A 25,643-nucleotide genomic window follows, 5' to 3' on the forward strand; every position below is an offset into this window, starting at 1 on the left:
CTTCCCAAAATCTCAATGGTGTTTTCTTTTAGCAAAACTTTTTTCTTAAAGAGTGGAACCTGTAACAGCTGAGGATTTTCTTACTAAAGACATCTCTGACACAAGAGACCATTTAACATTCCCTTTTCATTAAAAAGCTCTGTTTAAATAAGTTTTCTCACCAAGTCCCAAATCTTTGATGCCACTGAAATCAGAGCATATGGTCAACAGCCCCCATTATCATTTATCCTCTAGGAAATGAAATTCTAGTGTGCTCGTTTCATGCAAATCATTACTGACAGAAGAGAGTAAAAGATTTCCAGATATAGAGAACCACAAGATAAAGAAGCCCAGAGTCGTTAGACCCAGGAGCAAACACGGAGTGTGCTTGATTTAAACCCTCAAGGTTGCATAATCAAGATTTCAAAATTAATTCTACTCTGGAGACTTCAACCTAGTGCACATCGTTCCTGGCTGGAAAAGAAGAACTATATCATTCTTTTTTTCAAATCTTTACCATTACTTGCCCTTGTATCTCCGCCTTCTCTTTCTGCAGGAAACTTTATTTCCTACTTCTGCACACCAAGTTTCTACCTCCAGATCTGTTTGGTTCAGTTGCTGAGAAGCCTGACACACCAGTGCCACTTAAAAGAAGCCATCTACCGGTGAGTTGGGGGTGCTTTTTCCATCACTTTATGAATCAAAGGCTCAAAGCAGCTCGATGCTAGATGTAGGGACTGGGAGTCTATATTGCCCAGGAACTTGGGGGATGATCAAGATAGGAGAAAGGGATGGAGAGTGGCATCTGTCCCAGGAATGACAGAGAGATCCCAACAGCAGGAAGGAAGCACAAAGCAGAGTGAGCAGAGCTCAGCTGGTAGGATAGAGTTGGGCTAAAACAAGACAATTAAGAAAGTAGGACAATCAGGCTTCTCAAATACTGCTCCTCTCATTCTGCCCCTCCCAGCCCCCAAAGACTGTGAAGAGCAGGAACTTTCTACCCTGAATTTTTCCCCCTCTAGTCCACATTTGTGATAGTACAGACCCTGCACTGAAATACACTTTTCACCTCAATTCAGAGGCTGAAGTGAGGAGTTCATTTTTCTGAGAGGCAGCTTTTAATCAGTTCTGTTTGATGTGTCTTGACACTTGAAAGTGACACCTAAACCAGTGCTCTTCAGCCTCCTTGCTACGTGTCTGCTGTGGTAGGAGCCAGGTGACACGGGAGTAGATGATAAAAAGAAGGTTTCTGGCACTTGAGAGGCAGGTGAACAACAAAGCATAGGAAACACACAGTGGGAGTGGCTGGGGCAGCTCATCCCCAATCTGAATGACCAGAACCAGGGTCTGCGCTGTGTGTTTCTGACTGATGGGCTTCCTGTGTAATCTGAAAGCCAGCATTTCCGAACCACTGATCCAGTCTACACCTTTCCATACAGATGCGGAGACTAATGACAGAACAGCCCAGAGGGCCTGTTACAGCTAAGAGGCATGTGCAACGAACCCCAATATTTTAGCTTTTATAACAGCTCCCACTAGATTACCTGGGAGTCTAGCCCACAGGGGAGCCCTCTGTTTCTCAGAAGCTTGTAGCCTACTAGTTCTCCATTATTCACTTCTCAATTGATATTTATATGTACTAGGCGGGATTCTAGGGCACTAAGATAGTTCATTGCAAAAACAAAGCTCTCTGCCCTCTTGGAGCTTATTTTCTGGCAGAAATGTATGTGTATGTATGTGTGTGCTTGTGCCTTTATAGGCAGAACACATTTGTATGGGCAAGTGTGTGGATTTTAAGGCTAAATGCCAAAGACACTCATGAAGGCATGAAGAACAACCAAAAAATCGGTTACTTCTACATTCTTCTACATTCATCTCTGTTCTCAGAGTCTGAAGATGAAAACCCTTGAGGGCCTTTGAAATGGAATAGCCCAACAGTTCAAATTCCAGCTCAGCCATTACTTGCATTGTGAGTCTGAGAAAAAATTATTTAATTAATCCATGCTTTTATTTCTTCACTTTTAAAATGTATATTTATCTCACAAAACTGTTAAGGATTACATTAATTAACGTATGAAAAGTATTTAGCATAGCACATGGAGCCTAACGAACATTCAATTAATCACTATAGTTTTAATTCTTTAGGTGGACACCTTTTTTCCTCAAGTTTGATCAGAAGTATTATTTCGTTTCTGCTCATTTAAAGAATCTAGTTCAGTGCTGTGAAATTCAAAATCTGTGAAATGTATCAATCACAAGAGAAAGTGAAAAATATGGTGTGTACACAGATTAAAAACAAATCCAGTCACTGCCAGGGAAAAAATAAACATTCTTGAGAACAATTCTAATGTTGTTAGTTGTTACACTTACTATGAGTTTGATGTATTTTTTCAATGAACATATTACTGGTACCTCCTTTAGCCAGGTGCTATCATAAGTGCTGAAGACAGAAACATAACCTAGTCCTCTCTCTCAAGGAGCACACTATGGGTAGAAGATAATGTGTTTATTACAAAGGCATGCACAACGTTTCGAGATGGTAAGAATGGTATGACAGAGGAGGATGGTTGGACTTCACAGAGAAGGGGAGAGGGCTTCCTAGGTGGCACAGTGGTAAAGAATCTGCCCGCCAATGCAGGAGATGCAAGTTCAATTCCTGGGTTGGGAAGGTTCCCTGGAGTAGGAAATGGCAACTCACTGCAGTATTCTTGCCTGGAAAATTCCATGGACAAAGAAGCCTGGCAGGCTACAGTCCCTGGGGTCGCAAAAGAGTCAGACACGACTGAGTGCGTGGAAGTGCGTGTGCACGTGCACACACACACACACATCGCAGGATGAACAGGAACTCACCAGACATTTTAGGCAAGGGGGCAAGCATGTGCAAAACCACTGAAGCCTGAAGGAAATGATGAGCCTGGGAAAAGTGGGAAAAAATGGGTATTGCTGGACCACAGGATCTGGGATTTGAGAAGTGATTAGAGATGAAGCTGAGAAGAAAGGAGCTTAGAAAAGCCATGATGAGTAGCATGGGCATTGCCTTTGAGGCCCCACCATATACAAATTGTGGGGCTACTTGAGTTTTAAACTTAGAAAAGCATGATCCAATTTCAGTTTCAGAGAATACAGACTGAAACAGAACATGGTGAGGAAAAAGGCAAGAACAAATGAAAGAGCTCAGCAAAGCCAGGATGCATAGGAGGCAAGAGAGTGGCAGCTGAAAGAGGTACAGAGGGGACGACTCTGAGAGGTGACTATGAGGTAGAATCCATATAACATAATAATAACAACAACAACAACAATACAGAGCATTTCTTTGTACTAGATGCTGCACTATCTTTGTTTCCACAGCAACTCAGCATGGTTATTATTTTAAACAAAAAGAAACTGACAGTTGAAGAAGTAGTTAACCTCAAATTACACAACTTGGACGCTGGAGGCAGGATTCAAGTCTAGGTCTGTTTAGCTCCAAAGGCCTGCTCCTAATCTTCTGAAAAAGAGCGGACCCAAGACAATGTCAAATCTTACTTCTTAAATAATGGAGTACATGACATTGGTCAAGATAAAGAATCCACAAGCAGAAGCAACTTTCCCGGGGTGTTCAGTTTGGGGTGGGTTGAATTCGAGGTACCTATCTGATACCCACTTTGCTCTCTGTCTAAAATAGAGTATGGCTCCTAGCAAGTGCTCAATAAATATTGGTTAAATAAATAAGTCCAAGGGGATATATGCAATAGGCAATGGAAAATTCAACTCTGAGGTGGGGCTGAAAGGCAGAGCTTTGGGAAGCATTAGCCTACAGGAAACTTAGAACCTGAAAACAATGCAGGAAGAACTTTGGAACAAGGGCTAAGAGGTAAATGCTAAAGAAGTGGGAGCCAAGGATGGTGCCTAGGGACCCTTACAGCAGAGGCAGGGGGAGGAAACACCAACAAAGCATATGAAAGAGAAGTGGTAGGCCAGGAGCTAGCCTACTGGAAGCCAAACAGGGTTTCTTATTTTTTAACTTAAAAAAATTTGTTTTTCTTTTTGGCCGTGCTATGCACCTTGTGGAATCTTAGTTCCTGAACCAGGGATTTAACTCGGCCCTCAGCAGTGAAAGCATGAAGTCCTAAGCACTGGACTGCCAGCGAATTTCCAAACCAAAAGTTTTCAATGAAAGCAGTCATGGGAAGGATCAAACGTTTGATGAAGATGAAACTAAAAGCCAGGGTGTTTAAAATTGGGCTGTCATCGCAATCCCGGCAAGAGAAGTTTTGGCAAAATGATGGGGGCAGAAAGTTGAGAGTGTTCAGAACATTTTGGGTGGCAAGTAATAGAAAACACAACTCATAATGGCTCATTATGAGCATCCCCAGAAGCCCCCTAGTGGGGTCCCCTTATATATTATCATCCAGGATGGAGTCCTAGGCCCAATAGAGAAAGCAAGTGTGCAGCACAGTCAGCCTTATAATGAGAGTCAGGCTCTGCAGGAAGGCCAAGGTGTTGGGAAATGGCTGTGGGAAGATGACTGGTGTCTGTGATCAGGAATAAGGGGAAGTGGTGAACTAGCACACACGCTTTCAAGGAGATGGCTGCCAAGGAAAGAGAAAGCCTGGATGTTGCTTAAGTGGAGCAGGGACCTTGGTAAGACTGGGGATTGTAGCCATTGTGCTGTATGTCATCATCTTGTCCTCTGTTTCCAGGACCGAGGAAGATGGACGGCAATGATACGTTCAGCCACAATGTGCTTCCCACATCTCATTCTCTGTTTACAACAAACGTCAAGGGGAATGATGAAGAACCCACCACCAGTTATGACTATGATTACAGTGAACCCTGCCGAAAGACCAGCGTGGGACAAATCGAGGCACAGCTCCTGCCGCCGCTCTACTCGCTGGTGTTCATCTTCGGTTTTGTGGGCAACTTGCTGGTTGTCCTCATCCTGATAAACTGCAAAAAGCTGAAGAGCATGACTGACATCTACCTGCTTAACTTGGCCATCTCTGACCTGCTGTTCCTCCTCACCATGCCGTTCTGGGCTCACTATGCTGCAGACCAGTGGGTTTTTGGGAATGTGATGTGCAAATTTTTCACAGGGCTGTATCACATTGGTTATTTTGGTGGAATCTTCTTCATCATCCTCTTGACAATCGATAGGTACCTGGCTATCGTCCATGCTGTGTTTGCTTTAAAAGCCAGGACAGTCACCTTTGGGGTGGTGACCAGTGGGGTCACCTGGGTGGTGGCTGTGTCTGCCTCTCTCCCAGGAATCATCTTTATCAAATCCCTCGAAGAACATTCAGGTTACGCATGTGCCCCTTATTTTCCACTAGGATGGAAGAATTTCCATACAATTATGAGGAGCGTCTTGGGGCTGGTGCTGCCACTGCTTGTCATGATCGTCTGCTACTCGGGAATCATCAAAACCCTGCTCCGGTGTCGCAACGAGAAGAAGAAGCACAAGGCCGTGAGGCTCATCTTCGTGATCATGCTTGTCTACTTTCTCTTCTGGGCTCCCTACAACATCGTCCTTCTCCTGAGCACCTTCCAGGACTTCTTTGGCCTGAGTAACTGTAAGAGCAGCAGCCAGCTGGACCAGGCCATGCAGGTGACAGAGACCCTGGGGATGACGCACTGCTGCATCAACCCCATCATCTACGCCTTCGTCGGGGAGAAGTTCAGGAGGTATCTCTCCGTGTTCTTCCGAAAGCATATTGCCAAACACCTCTGCAAACAATGCCCAGTTTTCTATGGGGAGACAGGAGATCGAGTGAGTTCAACATACACCCATTCCACTGGGGAACAGGAAGTCTCAGCTGCTTTATAGAAGAGCAGAAGTTCACCTGTTATTTTCCAAAGGTGACAGCAATCTATATATGATAATAAGCCGCCAGGGTTTGTTGAAGAACAGAGGAGTCTCAAGTTTCTAGAGCAAGTGCCCAGGAACTTCAGGATTATGTGAATCAATGAAGACTGATGTTACTCTCGTAGAGTCACCGTGCTCAGGGAATATTCCAAGACAACTGTGGGCAGAGACTTGGAATCTCCAACGAGCTCATCGCGGTTCCTAGAAAATGCCATATTGCCTTGTGTTTGTGCTCTTCCCTCCACCTTCCCCCCATCCACCACTTCGCTTACTCTCTGATTCTATCAACCTCTTTAATCAATCTCTTTAATCCTCTGGAGATTGGGAAGAGGAGTCAGGCGAGGGTGAACGGAAAGAGGGGGAGTAGAGTCTGGACCAAGGGGAAGGAGGTGAAAATGTTTAAGCCTTTACAAGGACGCAGGTAAGGGGTTTGCTTGCCCAGCCAGGCAGCAGCACTGGTCCTTAGCATCATCTCCTACCACATTTAACTTTGGAGGCTTTTGTAGGTCATGGCGAGCAAGGGAACTGTAAGAACTCTCTGGGAGCTTTGGCTAGGCCCATGATCCTCTTCTGCTAAGTGCATGACACATTTCTGCTTCATTACAGTTTAACTATGACAACCACACAACCTACATTTGAAATCTATTCAATACCTTGCCCCATTGTACATATGCCTCTTAGGCCTCATCCCTCTATACAAAAATTTATTAAAATGTTTGTTTATAAAATACACATAATCTTTAATGAGATGAAAAAAATAAAAGCCTTTGTTTAAAAAGGGAAAGGGGAGGGGTGGAAGTGGTGATTATGAGAAAGGAGTGGGCTCTAGTGAGTCCCTCCATGAGGAGTGGAGGGGCACGCTCACACCAGATGCACAGGAATGTTTCCAGAACTGGTCAAGACCAAAAGTCAGGAAGGATGCGCCAGAAACCCTAAAGGGATCTGATAGTATTTTCTTTGTGGCTTTTCCTGCTTTCTTGCTGCCCTTTCCCACCTGTCTCCCCACAGCCTTTATCACAGTTCTTCCTGTGGGATTGCCCCACGCCAAAAGCCGGTTTGTAGAGGTCCAGGAGAGTAACTGTGGGGAGAATGTAAAGGAAATTGTGCAACAAGAACTCCTACTGGGCCTGGGAGAGGGAAGACAATCAGTGGGGATACTGGGGTGAGTGTTCAAAGCAGAGAAGGGGCCTGTTCTGGAAAACAAACATCAGCCTGTGACCTCAGGGTCTATTACCAGGCAAGGCAGGCCACGATGAGGAAGACTCTAGACAGACTGGAAAAAAAAAGTTTTCCAAATTACCTTCTGGCAACTCATTTTTGCACACAGGCAGAGAGTTCAGATACACAAACATATACACACACCACACACACACTCATGTATTTCAATGTAAAGTAAAAATTAAATGAAAGCTGGAAACTGCAACCTAAAATTGTGGTAAAGTATCATTTTTAAGATACTTACTATTATGCCAAGCCTAAAAATACTGTATGAGTCATAGAGACAATGCTGGTATTGGTGGAGCACATGGTGTGTTTGGGAGACCGCTGGTTCAACATAAATAAATATTGTCAGGGAGCTGGAGGTCTGTGAGCTACGGGTTTACTGGCTTATGGTGATATAGCATCTAAATAATCTCAGATTACAGCATGCATGCCACAACTGTCATCTCAACTGTGTGTCTTTATTCTGACTTTGTACCAAAAATCTTTTTTGCCTCATTATGAAGTCTAGAAAGTCATGGATTTAATCCTGTTTGAATGCTTCATGCCTTGCTGCATCTTTACTGATGCTCTGACGGGTCCTCTCTTTGGCCAGTGGGAACTCCTAACAGGGAGTTGGAGAAGTTCACCTAAGCAAGCAAAGACTTTGGTCTTGGCTTGAGCTAAGCTAAGAATATATCTATGTGTTAGAGCATCTCCAATCTGATGCAGGCAAGAAACACAGGGATCCTGGAACCTGGCAACTGGGGAACTGGAAATTACTAAGGTTTTACTTTCTTGCCTCATGTCTAGAGGCTTCAGAAAGAGGGGTATGTTGTGTTGGGGGGTGGGGCGGCCTTCACCTTCAGATATCTGTATTATCCTAATGAATGCATTAAATTTTGTTTTGATGATGAAATGTAAATATTGTTTTTAAAAACTATGTCTTGAAAACTACCACAATATTATAAAGCAATTATCCTCCAATTAAAACAAATTAATTTTTTAAAAACTATGACTTTGAAAATGCATCAACACTCTTAACTATAGTTTTTTAAAAACTTTCTGATTACCAATTCCTCTGTACTTCTTCTCCCAGACTCTGATACTCACCATTCTATTCTTTTCATCTATGAGACTGATGATTTTAGATTCCTTATGTGAGTGAAATTATGCAGTTCCTGTCCTCCTGTGTCTGACTTATTTCATTAGCATCATGCCCTCCAAGTACATCCATGTTGTTGCATACTGCAGAATTTCCCACTTTTTTGAGACTAAATTATATTCCTTGAATGTGTAGACGTTTTCTTTATCCATTTATCAACGTGCATAGAATTGTTATACAGGATGAGTAAGTACTAAATAGTGTGCTTATAAATAATAATACCCTATTGTATACTTAAAAACTGTTAGAAGTGTAAATCTCATATTCTATTTCCACCACAATAAAAAAATCTTAAACTGCCAATTTTGTTATGCAGTGCTGACAGACTGTCTCACTGTCCACAACTTCTCACTGCTTCCCCTGTGTGATTACACATGCCTGTCCTTGCTGTGTGACCTGCAGTGTACCCTGAGGGGAGGGACACCCCTCAGCCCGACCACAGGCGGCTTGGCCAGGAGACAGCACAACTGACGCCTGCTTCATCCGAGCAGGGTGTTGAAATGCCTGGGTGGAGTCTCTGGCTCTCCCTGCTCAGCTGCAGGAAGGTCCATCCCAGACCACAAGTCCTTCAGCCCAGGTGCCTGGTGAGTGAGTGGGAAATCGCAGAGAGCAGAATTGGGCCCCAGCTACCCAGCAGCCACGTCATGGGAGTAAGCAGTCCATGTTAGCTGTTTTAAGCTCCTGAGTTGTGGGGGTTGTTTACTAAGAAGCACAAAAGTTACCTGATACATACGTTACATAGTGCCTCCATAAATAAAATTTGAAAAACTGTTTTTCCATGATGGAATTCAGTGTGACAAACACACTTGAGGAGTCAGTGTGTGTCGGCCTGGGGAGGGCACATAGAGATGGTGATGTTATTCTCCTGCCCTTAGACCTCCCAGCCCAGAGACACCTGATGGGGAGGAGCAGGGGAGAAATCATCACCACTATGGAGTATTCATAATCACAATGCACTATGCAAGGTGCAGAAACAGACGTGTGTGTGAAATTTTTTGAGAGCCCCAAGGAGAGAGTGAGAGTCCTGCATCATAGTAATAATAGCTACAGCAGGATTTACTGCCACCAAACAAACTGCCCCTTAAAAGCTGCCAACCACCTCTAGACCCATTTTCTACAAGTGGAAACCCCAAGCCTCCTTTATCCCGGGGAAAGCATTCAAGTGGGCTGTTTGAGGTAAGCAGATGTCAGGAAGGATGACCGTTCCAAGGGGTGGGTATCATATTTAAGACTCTTGGTGGAGCTGGCACTTGGCACCGTCCACCCCATACCATCCTCCTCGATCTGTGGTAACTGGGACAGTTTGAGTATTTTTCAGAGAGGCCCTGCCATCTCCTGGAAGTAAGCCATCAAGACCCTACCTCTTTGCTTTCACTTTTTCTCCCTATTAAAATTTCCCTGACAAATTGAAACGGCCTCAGGTGAGATTAGCCAGTGACAAAGGTCACGAAGGGCCACCAAAAGGAAACCCAACACGAGCAAAGAAGTGTCTGGGCTGGTGAGCAGATCCACAAAGCAGCCTCTGAGCTCGGGGAGGGCCAGCCCTGGGTGTGAGGAGGGACTGAGTGGCCACTTCTCCAGACGCCACAGTCCAGCACCACGTTTATCACTAGACATCCTTGGGACACTCTTGCTATCTCTCTGCCACACACCATCCTCCACCATCACCTGTCTTCCCAGCTCCTCTTTCCTGCTCAGGGGGCTTGCTGCCCAGTGGATGCCCCACCCAGGAACGAGGTACTGGCCTCCTCTTCCGGCAAGCCCCCACTCCTCACACGTTTTTCTCTCAGAGGTCCCTCCTTTGGGTTTGAAGAGAGGAACCCCACCCTCCTTCCCATCAACCTCACCCACTTCTAAAACCCTTTCCTGCCCAAACCTGTCTCCTCCTTGTACAGGACACACTGAGAAAAGTTGTCATGGTGACTAGGGGCACAGAGCTGATTCTGTCACACTTAGAAAGCCCTGGGGTAGGTGTTCAATCCCAGGTGTCAGTGGTTTTTTGTAGAACTTCAGGGTACTTAACACCTCGTTGCCCTCAGCCTCAGGCCATAGTTGCCAGTTCTGGAGCAACAGGAAAAGTCCCACCTAATATCCTGTTATACAGAGAGAACATAGAGGTGAAGGTGTGACCTGACCCACTGAAGACTGCGCTAGGTCTAGCATACACCTTAATCGTACATTAGACTTCTGTTACCACACTTAGGGGCTTCCCTCATAGCTCAGTTGGTAAAAAAATCTGCCTGCAATGCAGGAGACCCAGGTTCGATCCCTGGGTCGGGAAGATCCCCTGGAGAAGGAAATGGCAACCCACTCAGGTATTCTTGCCCAGAGAATCCCATGGATGGAGGAGCCTGGCAGGTTGCAGTCCATGGGGTCGCAAGAGTCAGATACGACTTAGCAACTAAAGCACACCCCACCCCACATAAAGTTGCATCAGCTTCATGTCTGCACACTGATCTGAAAGAAATCCCAAAGTGCACAGAGCAGGCTTCTCAGCAGAGTTATGGGGTTTCCACCAAGTCTGGACATACCTAACAAAGTGATGAGGTGGACAGCCTATTAGTGTCTACTCAGTTTGAGGATCTGCACGGGGCTAGGGGAACAGGGTGCATGGGCTGGGTAAAGTGGTCCAACTGGGAAGGTCCAAAGGACAGGGATCAAGACCACCCCCAAGAAAAAGAAATGTAAAAAGGCAAAACGGTTGTCTGAGGAGGCCTTACAAATAGCTGAGAAAAGAAGAGAAGCTTTGGCAATGCCAAAGGAGAAAAGGGAAAGATATACCCATTTGAATGCAGAGTTCCAAAGAATACCAAGGAGAGATAAGGAAGCCTTCCTCGGTGATCATTGCAAAGAAATAGAGGAAAACAATAGAATGGGAAAGACTAGCGATCTCTTCAAGAAAATTACAGATACCAAGGGAACATTTCATGCAAGAAAGACGGGCACAATAAAGGACAGAAATGGTATGGACCTAACAGAAGCAGAAGATATTAAGAAGAGGTGGCAAGAATATACAAAAGCACTATACAGAAGAACTATACCAAAATGATCTTCATGACCCAGATAACCACAATGGTGTGATCACTCACCTAGAGCCAGACATCCTGGAATGTGAAGTCAAGTGGGCCTTAGGAAACATCACTACAAACAAAGCTACTGGAGGTGATGGAATTCCAGTTGAGCTATTTCAAATCCGGAAAGATGATGCTGTGAAAGTGCTGCACTCAATATGCCAGCAAATTTGCAAAACTCAGCAGTGGCCACAGGACTGGAAAAGGTCAGTTTTCATTCCAATCCCAGAGAAAGGCAATGTCAAAGAATACTCAAACTACCACACAATTGCACTCATCTCACATGCTAGTAAAGTAATGCTCAAAATTCTCCAAGTCAGGTTTCAACAGTATGTGAACCATGAACTTCTAGATGTTCAAGCTGGATTTAGAAAAGCCAGAGGAACCAGATATCAGATTGCCAACATCCACTGGATCATTGAAAAAGTAAGAGAGTTCCAGAAAAAACATCTGCTTCATTGACTACACCAAAGCCTTTGACTGTGTGGATCAGAATAAACTGGGAAATTCTGAGAGAGATAGGAATACCAGACCACCTTACCTGTCTCCTAAAAAATCTGCATGCAGGTCAAGAAGCAACAGTTAGAACTGGACATGCAACAACAGAATGGTTTCAAACTGGGAAAGGAGTACATCAAAGCTGTATATTGTCACTCTGCTTATTTAACTTATATGCAGAGTACATCATCCGGAATGCTGGGCTGGATGAAGCACAAACTGGAATCAAGATTGCCAGGAGAAATATCAATAACCTCAGATATATAGATGACACCACCCTTATGGCAGAAAGCAAAGAAGAATGAAAGAGCCTCTTAATGATGAAAGTGAAAGAGGAGAGTGAAAAAAGTTGCCTTAAAACTCAACATTCAGAAAACTAAGATCATAGCATCTGGTCCCATCACTTCATGGCAAATAGATGGGGAAACAATGGAAACAGTGCCAGACTTTATCTTCTTGGGCTCCAAAATCACTGCAGGTGGTGACCGCGGCCATGAAATTCAAAGACACTTGCTCCTTGGAAAAACTATGACAAACCTAGACAGCATATTAAAAAGCAGAGACATTACCTTGCTAACAAAGGTCCATCTAGTCAAAGTTATGGATTTTCCAGTAGTCATGTATGGATGTGAGAGTTGGACTATAAAGAAAGCTGAGCGCCAAAGAATTGATGCTTTTGAACTGTGGTGTTGGAGAAGACTCTTGAGAGTCCCTTGGACTGCAAGGAGATCCAACCAGTCCATCCTAAAGGAGATCAGTCCTGGGTGTTCATTGCAAGGACTGATGTTGAAGCTGAAACTCCAATACTCTGGCCACCTGATGAGAAGAACTGACTTATTGGAAAAGACCCTGATGCTGGGAAAGATTGAAGGTGGGAGGAGAAGGGGATGACAGAGGATGAAATGGTTGGATGGCATCACCGACTTGACGGACATGAGTCTGAGTAAATTCCGGGAGTTGGTGATGGACAGAGAAGCCTGGTGTGCTGCAGTCCATGGGTTCGCAGAGTCAGACACAACTGAGTGACTGAACTGAACTGAATGGACAGACACAGTGGGAGTGGAGAGGACAGCATGGTGGCCCCCATCCCCCCTCACCATGAATGGTGTCTGGAGCAGCAGACGAAGGGGAGTCATGGGACCCCAGCATCACTGCTGAGGCACACAGGTACAAACTGTAACACTGGTGGGGGTGGGGGATTCTTCCTGTATCGTTGAGAACCGTGGGGATTCTCTGGCTCTGCTGGTGAAGGGGGCTTCAAGGACACTAGGAGCTTCCTCCTTGGTGGAGATATCAGAGCACTGACAGCAACACCCACAACATGCTGTCCAAGTGAGTGACCCAAGCAAAGGGCTCACCTAACAGAGCTCTGTCACATACAGTTACTGCATTCGGTTGAACAAAAGGAGCCAGACAGAAAGAGGACAGCATTTGTGATTCCATTTATGTGAAGCTATAGAAGAGGTACCTCTCATTCATGCACTGAAGCAAACTGGCCTCTGCAAGGTGGGGCAGGGTGTGAAGGCATGTTCTGGGGTGACAGGGCTGCTCTCTATCATCTGGTGACAGGGATGTATGTGTATCAAAACTTCCCCAAAATGTACACCTAGGACTAGTGTGTTTTTGCTACAAGTAAGTTACACATCAATCAAAGTAACAATTAAAGAGACGTATTTATAAAGGATTTTTAATAACATGGGTACACACCGATACTATAATTTTTAGCCAGAAAAAGGAGCAGCATAAAGAACTGGTATGTGTGTGAGAACAATTAATCAAAAAGTATGCATGGGAAAAGGTCTGGATTAAAATATATCATGTGTTAAGAGGGACTGTTTTGAGATTGTGAGACGATGACTAATTTTTTCTGTACTTTCTATTTTTCTGTTTTTCCTAACTTGATACAATGAGCATGATGTGTTAGTTTCAGAATTAGATACATGTTTTAAACACTAAGAAATTCGTGTGCTATTTTTTCAGCCCATCTCACTGCTGACATTGATAGAGTCAGTGCGAGCCCCCAGGGTTTCAGTTCATTGAGCTCATGCAGTTGGCCCTCTGAACCCAAGAAAAGAGTAAGTGTCCTCCCTATCTTGTGCGTGATGCTCTGAGTCATGGTCCAGAGATGGCGTGGGCGAGCAAAGAGAAGCTGCCCTCAGAACTTGGGTACAATGACTCGACCTGGAGCAGCTAGTGAAAGCTTGGCCAGCACCCCAGGAGGAGGGCTGGGCATCAAGTCCAGAGTGACAAACCAACAAAAAGCTCATTCCTCAGGGAGAGTCTGAAGGCCTGCATATCAGAACCAGAGCCCTGGAAACTGGAAGGGCCAAGGTAAGAAGATAAGCAGAGAAGGGGAAACTAAGTCCTGGCATGCTAAACCACTGGCTTGCCTTGCTGCTGTATCCAGAGCAACAATTCATTGATTAACTGCTGAAGACCTTCCCATGGGTCCTCCCTTCCTTGCACATCCCTGGAATGAACCCCTATCCCAAAAGGTGACCTGAATGTCCCCCTAAAAGGAGACACACACACACTGCTAAGCTGTGCTTCCTTGTTTCAGCCTGTGAATCCTCACCCTGTATTGCCCAAATGTGTCTTTTCCAAAGCAACTTGGCCAGGGAGTCATTTTGTATTTCAGCAGGGAGGTCTCCTGGGGCCCCTAAAGTCTAGCACATAATTTGACAAAATAGGAAACAGAAGCTCAGAGAGGGGTAGGATCTTGCTAAGGGCACACAATGAGTCAGCAGCACAGTCTGGGGGACTCTCAGCCTGCTTCACTGCTCTACACTGCCCTCTGGGGGTAAGCGTTCCCTCAAGTCTATACCACCCGATGACAATCTGCAGAAGACGACAAACAAACCCCAGGTCCGTGTGGTAAAGTACAAAGCAACCAAAGCCACACACAGAAATATTATGTTTGTCCTGCAGCATCTAAGAGTTCTACCCTGTGTATTACCAGTGAACACACAAGGGTCTCTTCAATGAGACAAAATTATATTCCCTGTTTCCTGTGAAATTTTGTATTATTTGCTACCCCTCTTGTAAATGCTTTCTCAAGCATACTTTGTACGACACCACTTAACTAGCCCACAGAGAGCGAGTACCAACAAAAGGCTCTACACTTGTTTCATCGTTTGATCTTGACCACAAATCTGTCAAGCACATTTGTGATTGGGGGTTTTTTTGCCCCCATTTTACAGATAAGAAAACTAAGATCTGGAGAGTTTCAGTAACTTGTACAAATCAAGTGGTAAAGAGTAAAGCTGAGGACTAAGCCCAGCCTGGAGATGGCAATGGCGCCCCACTCCAGTACTCTTCCCTGGAAAATCCCATGGATGGAGGAGCCTGGTGGGCTGCAGTCCATGGGGTCGCAAAGAGTCGGACACAACTGAGCGACTTCACTTTCACTTTTCACTTTCATGCAGTGGAGAAGGAAATGGAAACCCACTCCAGTGTTCTTGCCTGGAGAATCCCAGGGACGGGGGAGCCTGATGGGCTGTCGTCTATGGGGTCGCACAGAGTTGGACACAACTGAAGTGACTTAGCAGCAAGCCCAGCCTGGTGACTGGAGTACAGTTCTCAACTGCTGTCTCTTGAATCCACATACAGCATGAACTTGAACATTTTTTTCATGATTCATTGCCCTGGTTGTGATTGCCAGTTGCTGATTCTTTCTGCCTTATTCTAGCTTTCCCCAGCAGTCATATCCCCATACTCTGTAGCACCAGCCATTAGCTTCTCCCTTTCAGCTTCTGCTTTGCTGACAAGGACCCCAGGAAACCAATTTTATTAGAATTTTATATAATAAATCTCTCTAAGAAAGAATCACTGAATGAGTACGAGTCTGATTTTTTTTTTGAGTGTATATTATATGCTACATTCTCAACTTGGATGTCTCAAGCAATCCTCCCAACAATCCCAAGGAGCAACTACCATTATCCAGCCCATTCCACAAATGAGAAAGCTGAGGGTAGGGCCAGGCTTTGAGTTCAGGCAGTTGACTGCAGAGGCCACTTTAGCAGGTTTGGGGTCTTCTCAGATCATAGGCTGTGCTGGCGTGTTTCTTAGCCTGTGGCAGAGGAAACAAAAGCATGCAGAGGGCCCTCCTGTGGCTCGGGGCTGGCTCTCAGTTCTGTTCTATAACGTTCTCGGTTCTGTTGTCAACAATTGAGGTTTTTAGATAAGTAACCAACCACCAAGGAAGCCAGGGGTGACTGCAGATATTGAAATAGAATCCTGAACTTGACCCTTTTCTTCTGCCATTTGCTGCCTGTTTCATGTTGAAAAATTCTCAGAGAAATTCCAGATAGACTGTATCCTTTGAGTGTGGGACTCTGCTACCTATGTCCCTGGCACAGTACAACTACCCACAAACACGGGCTGCCTTGGAGGGCTGCAAAATGGTGAACAAGGAGGCTAACATTTTATAATGACATGCCCCCAAGATACTTGATCTGGAGAAAGATGGGCAACACGTTCAGCTCACAGGTGAAGAACATACAGTAAAAACCCTTAAGCAGCCAGCTATTTTAGTTTGCAGAGGAAAATAGTATTGGGTGGTGAGTGTATGTGTGTGAGTTGTGGGAGGAAAGAGGGGGTAGTGAGGGAGTGAACAAAGCAGGGGGGTGTGCATGCTCAGTCCCTCAGTTGTGTCAGATTTCTTGCAAACCCATGGACTGTATGTAGCCCACCAGGCTCCTCCATCCATTTTTCTAGGCAAGAATACTCAAGTAGTTTGCCATTTCCTCCTCCAGGTGATCTTTCCAACCCAGGGATCAAACACACATCTCCTGCGTCAGCAAGCAGGTTCTTCACCACTGAGCCAGCTGGGAAGCCCAGGTTTAAGGGGGATCACAGGGTTAATGTGAGATGTTCCCTGCACTTTAAAGTCAATTTCAGCTGGCTTCCACAAATAGCAAGTGGGTCAGAATCTCTCACCCTCTGAGCCTCCCCATTGATAAGCCCTGCAGTCTAGTACAAATCATTTGTCTCTTGGACAGAAGTTTCTTTCAGTAAAACATGGCCCTTTGACTAGATGCTCATGAATGTTCTTCTAGTTCTAATATCCTTTAATTCCTTCTTTTTTCTAACCATTTGGGTACCCGGGTGAACTAAGAAGTAAAAAGAAATTGTGTAATCAAAGAAACCCATGAATAAAGTTTCAGATTAGAGATCTATTTTCCGTCTATTTTAAGCTCAATTTAAGAAAAAAAAAAAAAGGACTGTTCTTTGATGATTTTTTGCACAGCCAGATACTTACTCAGTAAAACTCCGCCCCCAACTCAGAAGAAACCGTGCATTTCCTACTTTTATGCTGTCTATATGTTTGACTTGCACAGCTCAGCTGGTCTGAGGAGTTGAGACATCCGTTCCCCTACGAGAATCTCTCTCGGTAAGTTATCTCTCAGCTAACTTTGCCTATTTCTTAGCGCAGCTTGAGTGATGAGTAAAAGCCTTTACAGGAAACCATAGAAAACATCAGAAATACACCAGGCGTTCACTGAACTATCTTAAAATATAATCTTTAAGTAAGGAAAAAGTTAGAGAGTTTAGAATCAGTTTCAGACTGTGATAACATCAAAGATACAAAACAGGATTATGAATGGAAGACTATAAAAAGCCCTCACCTTTCAAAAGAAAGATATTTTTGGAGAATAATTACTGGCCAAAACTTTGACAGACATGATCTTTTGGTTAGGAGAAATAAAACCTCCTCAGCAGGATGCCCTCTGAACATGTGCCCAACCAGAAGCTGTGTCTAAGTCTCCTTTTATTTCTGCCAAGAAAAGAAGGAAGCCTGAAAATTGTCCAAATTAATAACAAGTTATAAATATCAAATCAACTTTCATAGCACATCTAGTTGATTCTTTTTCTGGCTCAGAATTTAAAGGTGAGATTTTTCTGTGAGCTTTTCCCAGCTGCTTAATCTGAGGTACTGGGAGCTAGAGTCTCACAGGGACTAATTAGAGAAAATTCTCAGTCAAGCGGTGGGACCTAAATAGACCAGGCAAGTTAGTGGGTTGTGAAGGAACTAAACTAACACAGGACACATGCTAGGAGATGAAACACTGTCCACTTGACCACTTCTTATGTATTAGGGGAGGGGGTCCTTAATCATAGCAGCTCAGAAACTACAAACACAAACTTCAGAGAAAATGTGAGAATGGCAATCGGGACTTGACAACCAGCTGCTGGCTCCTATGACCTTCTCCAGGGACTTGGGCATCAGTCTGTTTCATTTTGACTACATCAAGGCTCCAGGCTGACAATCCTGCTTGTAGTTCTCTCACCAAGGAGTGAAAGACAGGGACCATAGCAGATAAGTTACAGTCTGCACTGCCTGCCTTCAAAATTAGTTGCTTATTCCCTGTGGGTCTTTGGGGAAGTTACTCATCTTCTCTGTGCTCTGAGGTTCTTATTTGCAAAACGGGGACAATAAACCTGACCTGCCTCACTGAGTCACCTTGAGGATTAACTGAATGAATGAAGTGAAGCTTAGAACAGTGCTTGGCAGGCAAAGTGCCCTTGAGAACTGTTCATTATCACCAGCAAGCCCCTAATGATGCTATGTGTAAGCTAACTCCAAGGAATGACAGCTTAAGAACAGACACGGTTGGACAGTTCCTGACCCAGTTTCTGGACATTGTAACATCCGATTTTATTTGGTGAGATGATTGATGCTCTCCATCTAGTAAACAGAGTGTTAGTCGCTCAGGCGTGTCTGACTCTTATGACCCCATGGATTGTAGCCCACCAGGCTCCTCTGACCATGGAATTCTCCAGGCAAGAATACTGGAGTGGGTTGCCATTTCCTTCTCCAGGGGATCTTCCCAACCCAGGGATCGAACCCAGGTCTCCTGCATTGCAGGCAGATTCTTTACCATCTGAGCCACCACAGAAACCCAAAGCAGAGAAGCTAGGAGCAAACTTATAAAAAGTTCATTGTTTGACCAAAAAAGGGACTTCAGTTAAATGTAGAAATCTATGTATCAATTTTTAAAACCTACTGAAGTATATAAAATGGTTTGCATTCATGATGGACTGCTAAGAACATTCTAGGACTTTATAAAAGACGTTTTCTTTATTTACAGAGTCAAGCAAAATGGATTATCAAACATCAACTCCCCTCTATGACATTGATTATGGGATGTCAGAGCCATGCCAAAAAATCAACGTGAGGCAAACTGCAGCCCAGCTCTTGCCCCCACTCTACTCGCTGGTGTTCATCTTTGGTTTTGTGGGTAACATGCTGGTTGTCCTCATCCTGATAAACTGCAAAAAGCTGAAGAGCATGACTGACATCTATCTGCTCAACTTGGCCATCTCTGACCTACTTTTCATCATCACCATCCCATTCTGGGCTCACTATGCTGCAGACCAGTGGGTCTTTGGAAATACAATATGCCAGTTATTCACAGGGATGTATCACATTGGTTATTTTGGTGGAGTCTTCTTCATCATCCTCTTGACAATTGATAGATACCTGGCTATCGTCCATGCTGTGTTTGCTTTAAAAGCCAGGACAGTCACCTTTGGGGCGGTGACAAGTGGGGTCACGTGGGTGGTGGCTGTGTTTGCCTCTCTCCCAGGAATTATCTTTACCAAATCCCAAAAAGAAGGCTCTCGTCATACGTGCAGCCCACATTTCCCATCCAGTCAGTATCATTTCTGGAAGAGTTTCCAAACTTTAAAGATAGCCGTCTTGGGGCTGGTGCTGCCACTGCTTGTCATGATCGTCTGCTACTCGGGAATCATCAAAACCCTGCTCCGGTGTCGCAACGAGAAGAAGAAGCACAAGGCCGTGAGGCTCATCTTCGTGGTCATGCTTGTCTACTTTCTCTTCTGGGCTCCCTACAACATCGTCCTTCTCCTGAGCACCTTCCAGGAATTCTTTGGCCTGAATAACTGCAGTGACTCTAACAGGCTGGACCAGGCTATGCAGGTGACAGAGACCCTGGGGATGACGCACTGCTGCATCAACCCCATCATCTACGCCTTCGTGGGGGAGAAGTTCCGGAACTATCTCCTGCGGTTCTTCCGAAAGTACATCGCCAGCCGCTTCTGCAAAGGCTGTCCAGTCTTCCAGGGAGAGGCTCCAGAGCGAGTGAGCTCCGTTTATACACGATCCACGGGAGAACAGGAAATCTCTGTTGGCTTGTGATCTGACTCAGTTTATATATGCAAACTGTGGTGGAGTAGTTCAAGAGGAAATTACTGTCAACAAGGGTTTAAGATTCATCCATCAATTTGGCATCAGCTCTGAATATATTAGATATTTTAAGCAGATCAATTCTAGAAAGCCAAAGCAAAACATGCTGATGAAATAGCAATCTTCTCACCGCCCCCCTCCACATACAACAATTTATTGGCAAGGTTCAAAAGGTTCAATGTTTAAAAAAAAAAATCCTCAGAGAATTATTAATTCCTGAGTTTGGTTACCTGAACAGGAATAACAAAATGAACTGAGGAAAGTATTGTATAGTTTCTTATCTGGGTAGGGCAATAGCCAGGTTGCAAATGTGATTAAAATAGGTCCTTCTCTTGCCATGGGGAGAAAAGACATGCCGGTGATCAGATAAGGAATGACATCTTCCATGTGGGATCTCTCCCAAAAGGTACGTTAATAAGTTCCACAGACACTGATGCCAAGGAAGAGCCCTGTGGTCTGCTGAGAGCTGGGAAGGCTTCTTCGCAGAAAAGGTACTGGAGGTCAATGGTCTGTCAGCGGAGAAGGAAGCTGAGCTCCAGGATGCGGGCACTGCACAGGCAAAACTTGGCTGTGGGGAGACAGGCACTGGCTGGGGGAGCTCCTGGGAGGAAAAATGAGCCTGGCGCATGAGAAAACTGGACGGCACTGCTCATCAAAGCCCGAGAGCAGAGTGGGGAGCCCTGGCCAGTGCTGCAGAAGGCTCATTCTGTGACCAAAGGATGGCCTGGAAAGGTGAGCATTCAGGTCAAGGAGACCAGCAACAATGTGATCAAGTCAGGAGGCTCCACTGAGGTTGAAGCCAGAGATGGGAAGGATGGATACCTCCCCACAGCACTGAGGATGAGAGCCAGCAGAATCTGGGGTGGATTTGGCTTGGCAGTGAAGGGCAGAGAGGACTCAGAGACTCCCTAGATTTGAGGCAAGCATCAGAGATGCCCTAAAAGAGACATCAAGCATGGGAGGAGGAGGAGGTTTAGGTCAAAACAGGAGCTGGTGGAAGAGAAAGGGTCCAGTTTTGGAAGCTGAACACCACCCTAGGCAGACAGACCCTGGGCTGCCTGCCGTTGACTGCTCCAGCCACCAGAGCAGTCCTTCCATCCTGGCTCAAACCATGAGGCATCCCCAGGTGGCTCTGAAATACTAGATTTACAAATGCATGAGTCTGAGGTCCAGGAACACTTCCAGGTCAGATATGACATTTGGGTGGTACTGATTACAAAGTTAACAAAAATCCAAAGCTTTATAAGCACTGAGTAAAGAGGCCCGGAAGAGCTGAAGGAAGCCTAAATGACTGCTTCTAAGTAGGTCTTCTGGATTTAATTATCAATAGATAAAGGGAAGAAGGACACACTCATTTGGAAACAGGTCGCTTCAAGCTTTTTAAACCACAGAATATACAATTTACCAACCTCTGTGCTTCAACCTGAGCGTGAGGGCTAGAGATACACATTCCAGATGCATTTCTGAACAAACCTTATCCAAACACTAAGAGACTTCTTTCAAAGGAAGAACTGTGTGGGATTTTTTGCAGTTTGCTAGTTACATTATTATTTTGTATATTCCTAAGACTGTTTTGAGTCCAGGGGTAGCTAAGGCCATCACTGTAAAGATTAGGTGGGAAAACACAAAGGAATGAGAACCTCTCAAGAAATTAAGATGTCAGAATAACAGGTACTACTGATTTTTCTCCAGCTCTAAAGTGTGAAACTTGAGGGTTGTGGCTGTCAATAGGAAGTGACTAGAAGGGTCTTTTGTCTTGTTCTTAAAGTTGTTGAGAGTATATACATGGCATATGAGCCTCGTCTCCGGGTCAGTTCAAACATTCTGACACATATATATACACATATACTCATACATATATACATATATGTGGCATTATTATGTATATAGACAGTCACAAGTTGCTTGAAAGAAAATATGCATCTAATAAAAACTCTAAAAAATAATTGACTGTATTCTTATTCTTTCAGCCAATGTCCATTTAGAATACTGCACATAAAATTGTGAGAGAACTTTTTAAGTAGCTGATTTGGAAAATTTCACGCACATACAAACACACATATTGAGGATTATTTTTTCTAATTATTTTTAAAAGTTGACCCTCTCACTGGGTAAAATTGCCAGAATAATTTGTTTTTAAAGACGCTATCTCTCAGAGTGAAGATTCTGAGCAACTGACCCTGAAAACTTTTACATTTCAAACTTAATTCTCTACTCAAGCAAAAGAATTGACATGATTCTTCAGAGAAAATCAATGTGTGATTCAACACACGTTAGCTGTCTAGGTTGGACAATGGAAAAGACATAATGTTGTAACTTGGTTACTCATCTGTAATCTTGTGTTGCAGACACATGATACAGAAGGTCACCGGTGGCTATAAAGATTGCTTTTGTTTCATTTGACAATCTCTCCCCCAAACCTGGCTGCCATTGCAGTGATGGCAACGGTGTTCACACAGACTTCTGTGCACGTGCCTCCTTCCCTCAAGAAGGACAGGCACTTCAGGTAGAGGTGGCCTACCTGGGCACACTCACACAGCTTTCCCCCTGCTTCCCTCTCCTCTTCCAAGCACACTCTAGAGTCGGGTGCCATCCTAACTTGGAGGTCTGTGACAAGGACAGCTTCTCCCTAACAATACTGAAGGACTGCCTTCCATCTCACAGGGCACAAGGAGGCATGAACCGAGGTCAAGTGGGAGGGGCTGGGGTTAAAGCAGAGGGAAGGACCGGGGAGAAAGAAGGCCTCCCCTGTAAGAGGAAGGTGGCTGCATAGGGAGGTTGGAAGGTGTCAGTTTGATGACTGATACACGTGTACTTCTCATCCTCTTTCCTGCTAAATAAAACAAGTCCAATGCCAACATGAAGCAAAGCTACCCAGCGTGTCTGTGGCCTTCCCAGGGTGCATCCTGTCCCCCATCGTGTGCACCCCTCACCCCTCATTTGCCTGGATCCTCCACACCCCTCGCTCTGCAGGCCCCTTCACTGCCCACCTCTTTTTTGCTCATTGTTTAGATCAGTAAATGAATGTTAATTCATTATGGCCCACAGGCTCTGACTTATCTCAATGCCTCAACCCAGAGGCCCTGTCAAGGAGGGGGTTTCATATGTGCCATGGAGAAAGTCAAAGAAAAAGTGAATGTCCTTAGAGGGAGGAATAATGTGCAAATTCATAAATTAGGATTCTGCTGACATCTGAATGACAAGGGTTCTCAGTAGCAGCAGCTCTCACTAAATTAAATGTGTTGGTATTTCTAGTGACTAAATTAATGTCATTTACTTTATAATCAAAGGACAGATTCCCCCACATGAACATAGATGTCCAAGTGTTAACCCTTCTTATGAAGGCAGGAGACTTACCACGGAAGTGAGATGTGAGCCAGAGAACAACTCCTGAACTTCCTAACTGCTCTGGCTCATAGCTTGATAGCATATCCTTTACCAGCAATTCAGGGTTTGTGCAGAGCATCTATATAACCCTTGGAGTGAGGGTAGACAGAAGAGGCAGAAAGAGGTATTTTCCATAAGTTCTTTTCAATTAAATTCACTATAAAAATCTTGCTTGTATTTTTCTAAAATACTCTCAAACTTTAATATTTTCCATTATGTATATGTCTACGCCACACTTTTCATTTTCCTTAATTTATTGTAAGCATTTTTGTAATTCTTATATTTGGCTCCATACTGTTACTACTTTGAGAATAAGTTCTGTGTCATTTTGATTCTGTCATGCTTCAGCAACTTATGTTTGTCTCTTATAAAGTGGCAACTATTTTTTTAAAGCACAGCTTATATGTCTTTTTCTTAAATGCAAAGCCATTCAGAACCTTGGGCTGTACTGCCCCCCTGTGGCCACTTAGCAAACCAACAAGTGTGGCCAGCAGCCATCCTTGATCAGAGATGCAGACGGGACATTTTTATACTCAGCTATTTCATGTCTGTCTCTGCTGGCACCACAGCTGTTGTGTACACGAAGTATCACCACAACAGGTAGGGGTGGATGATTCCCTACTTGTCACTCGTGAAGAATAACTGGAGCATCAGTGGAGGCCTCACTGATGGAATGGCAACCCACTCCAATATTCTTGCTTGGAGAATCCCATGGACAGAGGGGCCTGGTGGGCTATAGTCCATGGGGTTGCAAAGAGTCAGACACAACTGAGCAACTTTCACTGATGCCTGCAGTGAAGGTCCCAATGGCCCAGAACCAATCTCTGCAGATCTGGTCAATTTCTGGGATTCAGATTTGAAGTCTGTGATGCAGCCTGTGGTTCTGACTTTCAGAAATTCCCCAGGTGATTCTAAGTGCTGCCACAAGTATGAACACCACTTGCTTACAGCCAGTTGAACCGAAAGCAGGTTCAGGGAGGATTGCCATCTGGGCAGGATTCTGCCCAGCGTGGGAGTGGGCAACTTGTGGGCCCAGGAGAGTCTGGACTCAGATCTTTCCATTTTCATAACAGAATACTGACTCTGTCTTCCCCTAGGCTGATTTTAAAAGCATGTAAATCTAGACTTAATTGGCAGTATAAAAATAATCCATATTCAAGGCCCCAAATATTTTGCTTTCATTTCTGGTTTTGGATTATGTTTTGACCTGTTCCAAGTGAAAAGTAAATAAAAGTGGGATGTCTGGCACCCATGCTGAGTTTGGGAGCTTCAAATTCAATAAAGAACACGTCAAGGTCTGTCTGAGATGGTTTGCAAGTGAATATAGATTTTGCTTCCTTTGGTAAAAGAATTCTGCCCCCACCGTTTCCATCTCCCTTCAGTAAGCCCCACCTTTAACCAAGTCCAGCGAAAACACGACTGAAGCTACTTAGCAGCAGCAGCAGTGAAAACCATCATCCCTAAAGAACTGGATAACTCTGGGAGTTCCGGTAAACCGTGGATAAGACAATGAAAATTCTGCAGAGAAATAAAGTTTTAAAAGAGTATTGCTCCTAGTTAGTCTCAAAATGCTCTATTTATGTTTACCACCACTTAGCTAATGTTCTTCAAAAATCCCTTTTAAGAAACTTACAACATTTTCCAACATATGATCAAATCAGGGCTTTGTTCACTGGTTAACTCTCTCCTTCATGCAGGGTACAAAGAAGAGCCTGGTAGATTGAAAGAATAGGTATTTAAAAATCAGACTGACTTCAGCTCCAGCCTCAATACTATGGGAGTTTGCATAAGTGACTTAAAGACTCTGGATGTCAGATTCCTTTCCTGTAATTTGGTGTACTATTAATATCCACTGGGAATTATGCTGGGATATAGTGTCTAGACCAGCACTGTCCAGTAGCATTTTCTGTAATGATGGAAATGCTCTGTATTTGCATTGTTCAATACAGTGGCCACCAGACCAGTGCAAAATGTGGCTAGTGCAAATGTGGAACTAGGCTTTTTATTTCAATTAATTAATTTTTTACTATGGCAAATGTTGGGAAAATAATGGAAACAGTGACAGACTTTATTTTCTTGGGCTTCAAAATCACTGCAGATGGTGACTGCAGCCATGAAATTAAAAGATGCTTGCTCCTTGGAAGAAATGCTATGACCCACCTAGACAGCATATTAAAAAGCAGAGACATTACTTTGCCAACAAAGGTCCCTCTAGTCAAAGTTATGGTTTTTCCAGTGCTCATGTATGAATGTGAGAGCTGGGCCATACAGAAAGCTGAGTGCCAAAGA

General features: G+C 44.4%; 2 protein-coding genes across 3 annotated transcripts; both read left to right on the forward strand.

Moving 5' to 3' along the window:
• Window positions 1-424: 424 nt before the first annotated feature.
• On the forward strand, window positions 425-8,486 carry CCR2 (C-C motif chemokine receptor 2). 2 transcript variants are annotated; one of them, XM_040246806.1, is made up of 3 exons: window positions 425-644; window positions 4,662-5,643; window positions 6,833-7,000. In XM_040246806.1, exons 2-3 carry the CDS (start codon window positions 4,673-4,675, stop codon window positions 6,900-6,902), a joined length of 1,041 nt encoding a protein of 346 aa, XP_040102740.1. In that variant the 5' UTR covers window positions 425-644; window positions 4,662-4,672; the 3' UTR covers window positions 6,903-7,000. The 2 variants fall into 2 exon arrangements, with proteins under 2 accessions (XP_040102740.1, XP_040102739.1); XM_040246805.1 differs by having other exon boundaries at window positions 4,662-8,486.
• Window positions 8,487-17,065: 8,579 nt separating this feature from the next.
• Window positions 17,066-23,751, forward strand: LOC120868161 (C-C chemokine receptor type 5). The gene is made up of 2 exons (XM_040246807.1): window positions 17,066-17,150; window positions 18,850-23,751. Exon 2 carries the CDS (start codon window positions 18,861-18,863, stop codon window positions 19,917-19,919), a length of 1,059 nt encoding a protein of 352 aa, XP_040102741.1. The 5' UTR covers window positions 17,066-17,150; window positions 18,850-18,860; the 3' UTR covers window positions 19,920-23,751.
• Window positions 23,752-25,643: the final 1,892 nt, after the last annotated feature.

This window comes from Oryx dammah, unplaced genomic scaffold, assembly GCF_014754425.2.
Source record: "Oryx dammah isolate SB20612 unplaced genomic scaffold, SCBI_Odam_1.1 HiC_scaffold_9, whole genome shotgun sequence".
Lineage (NCBI taxonomy): Eukaryota > Metazoa > Chordata > Mammalia > Artiodactyla > Bovidae > Oryx > Oryx dammah.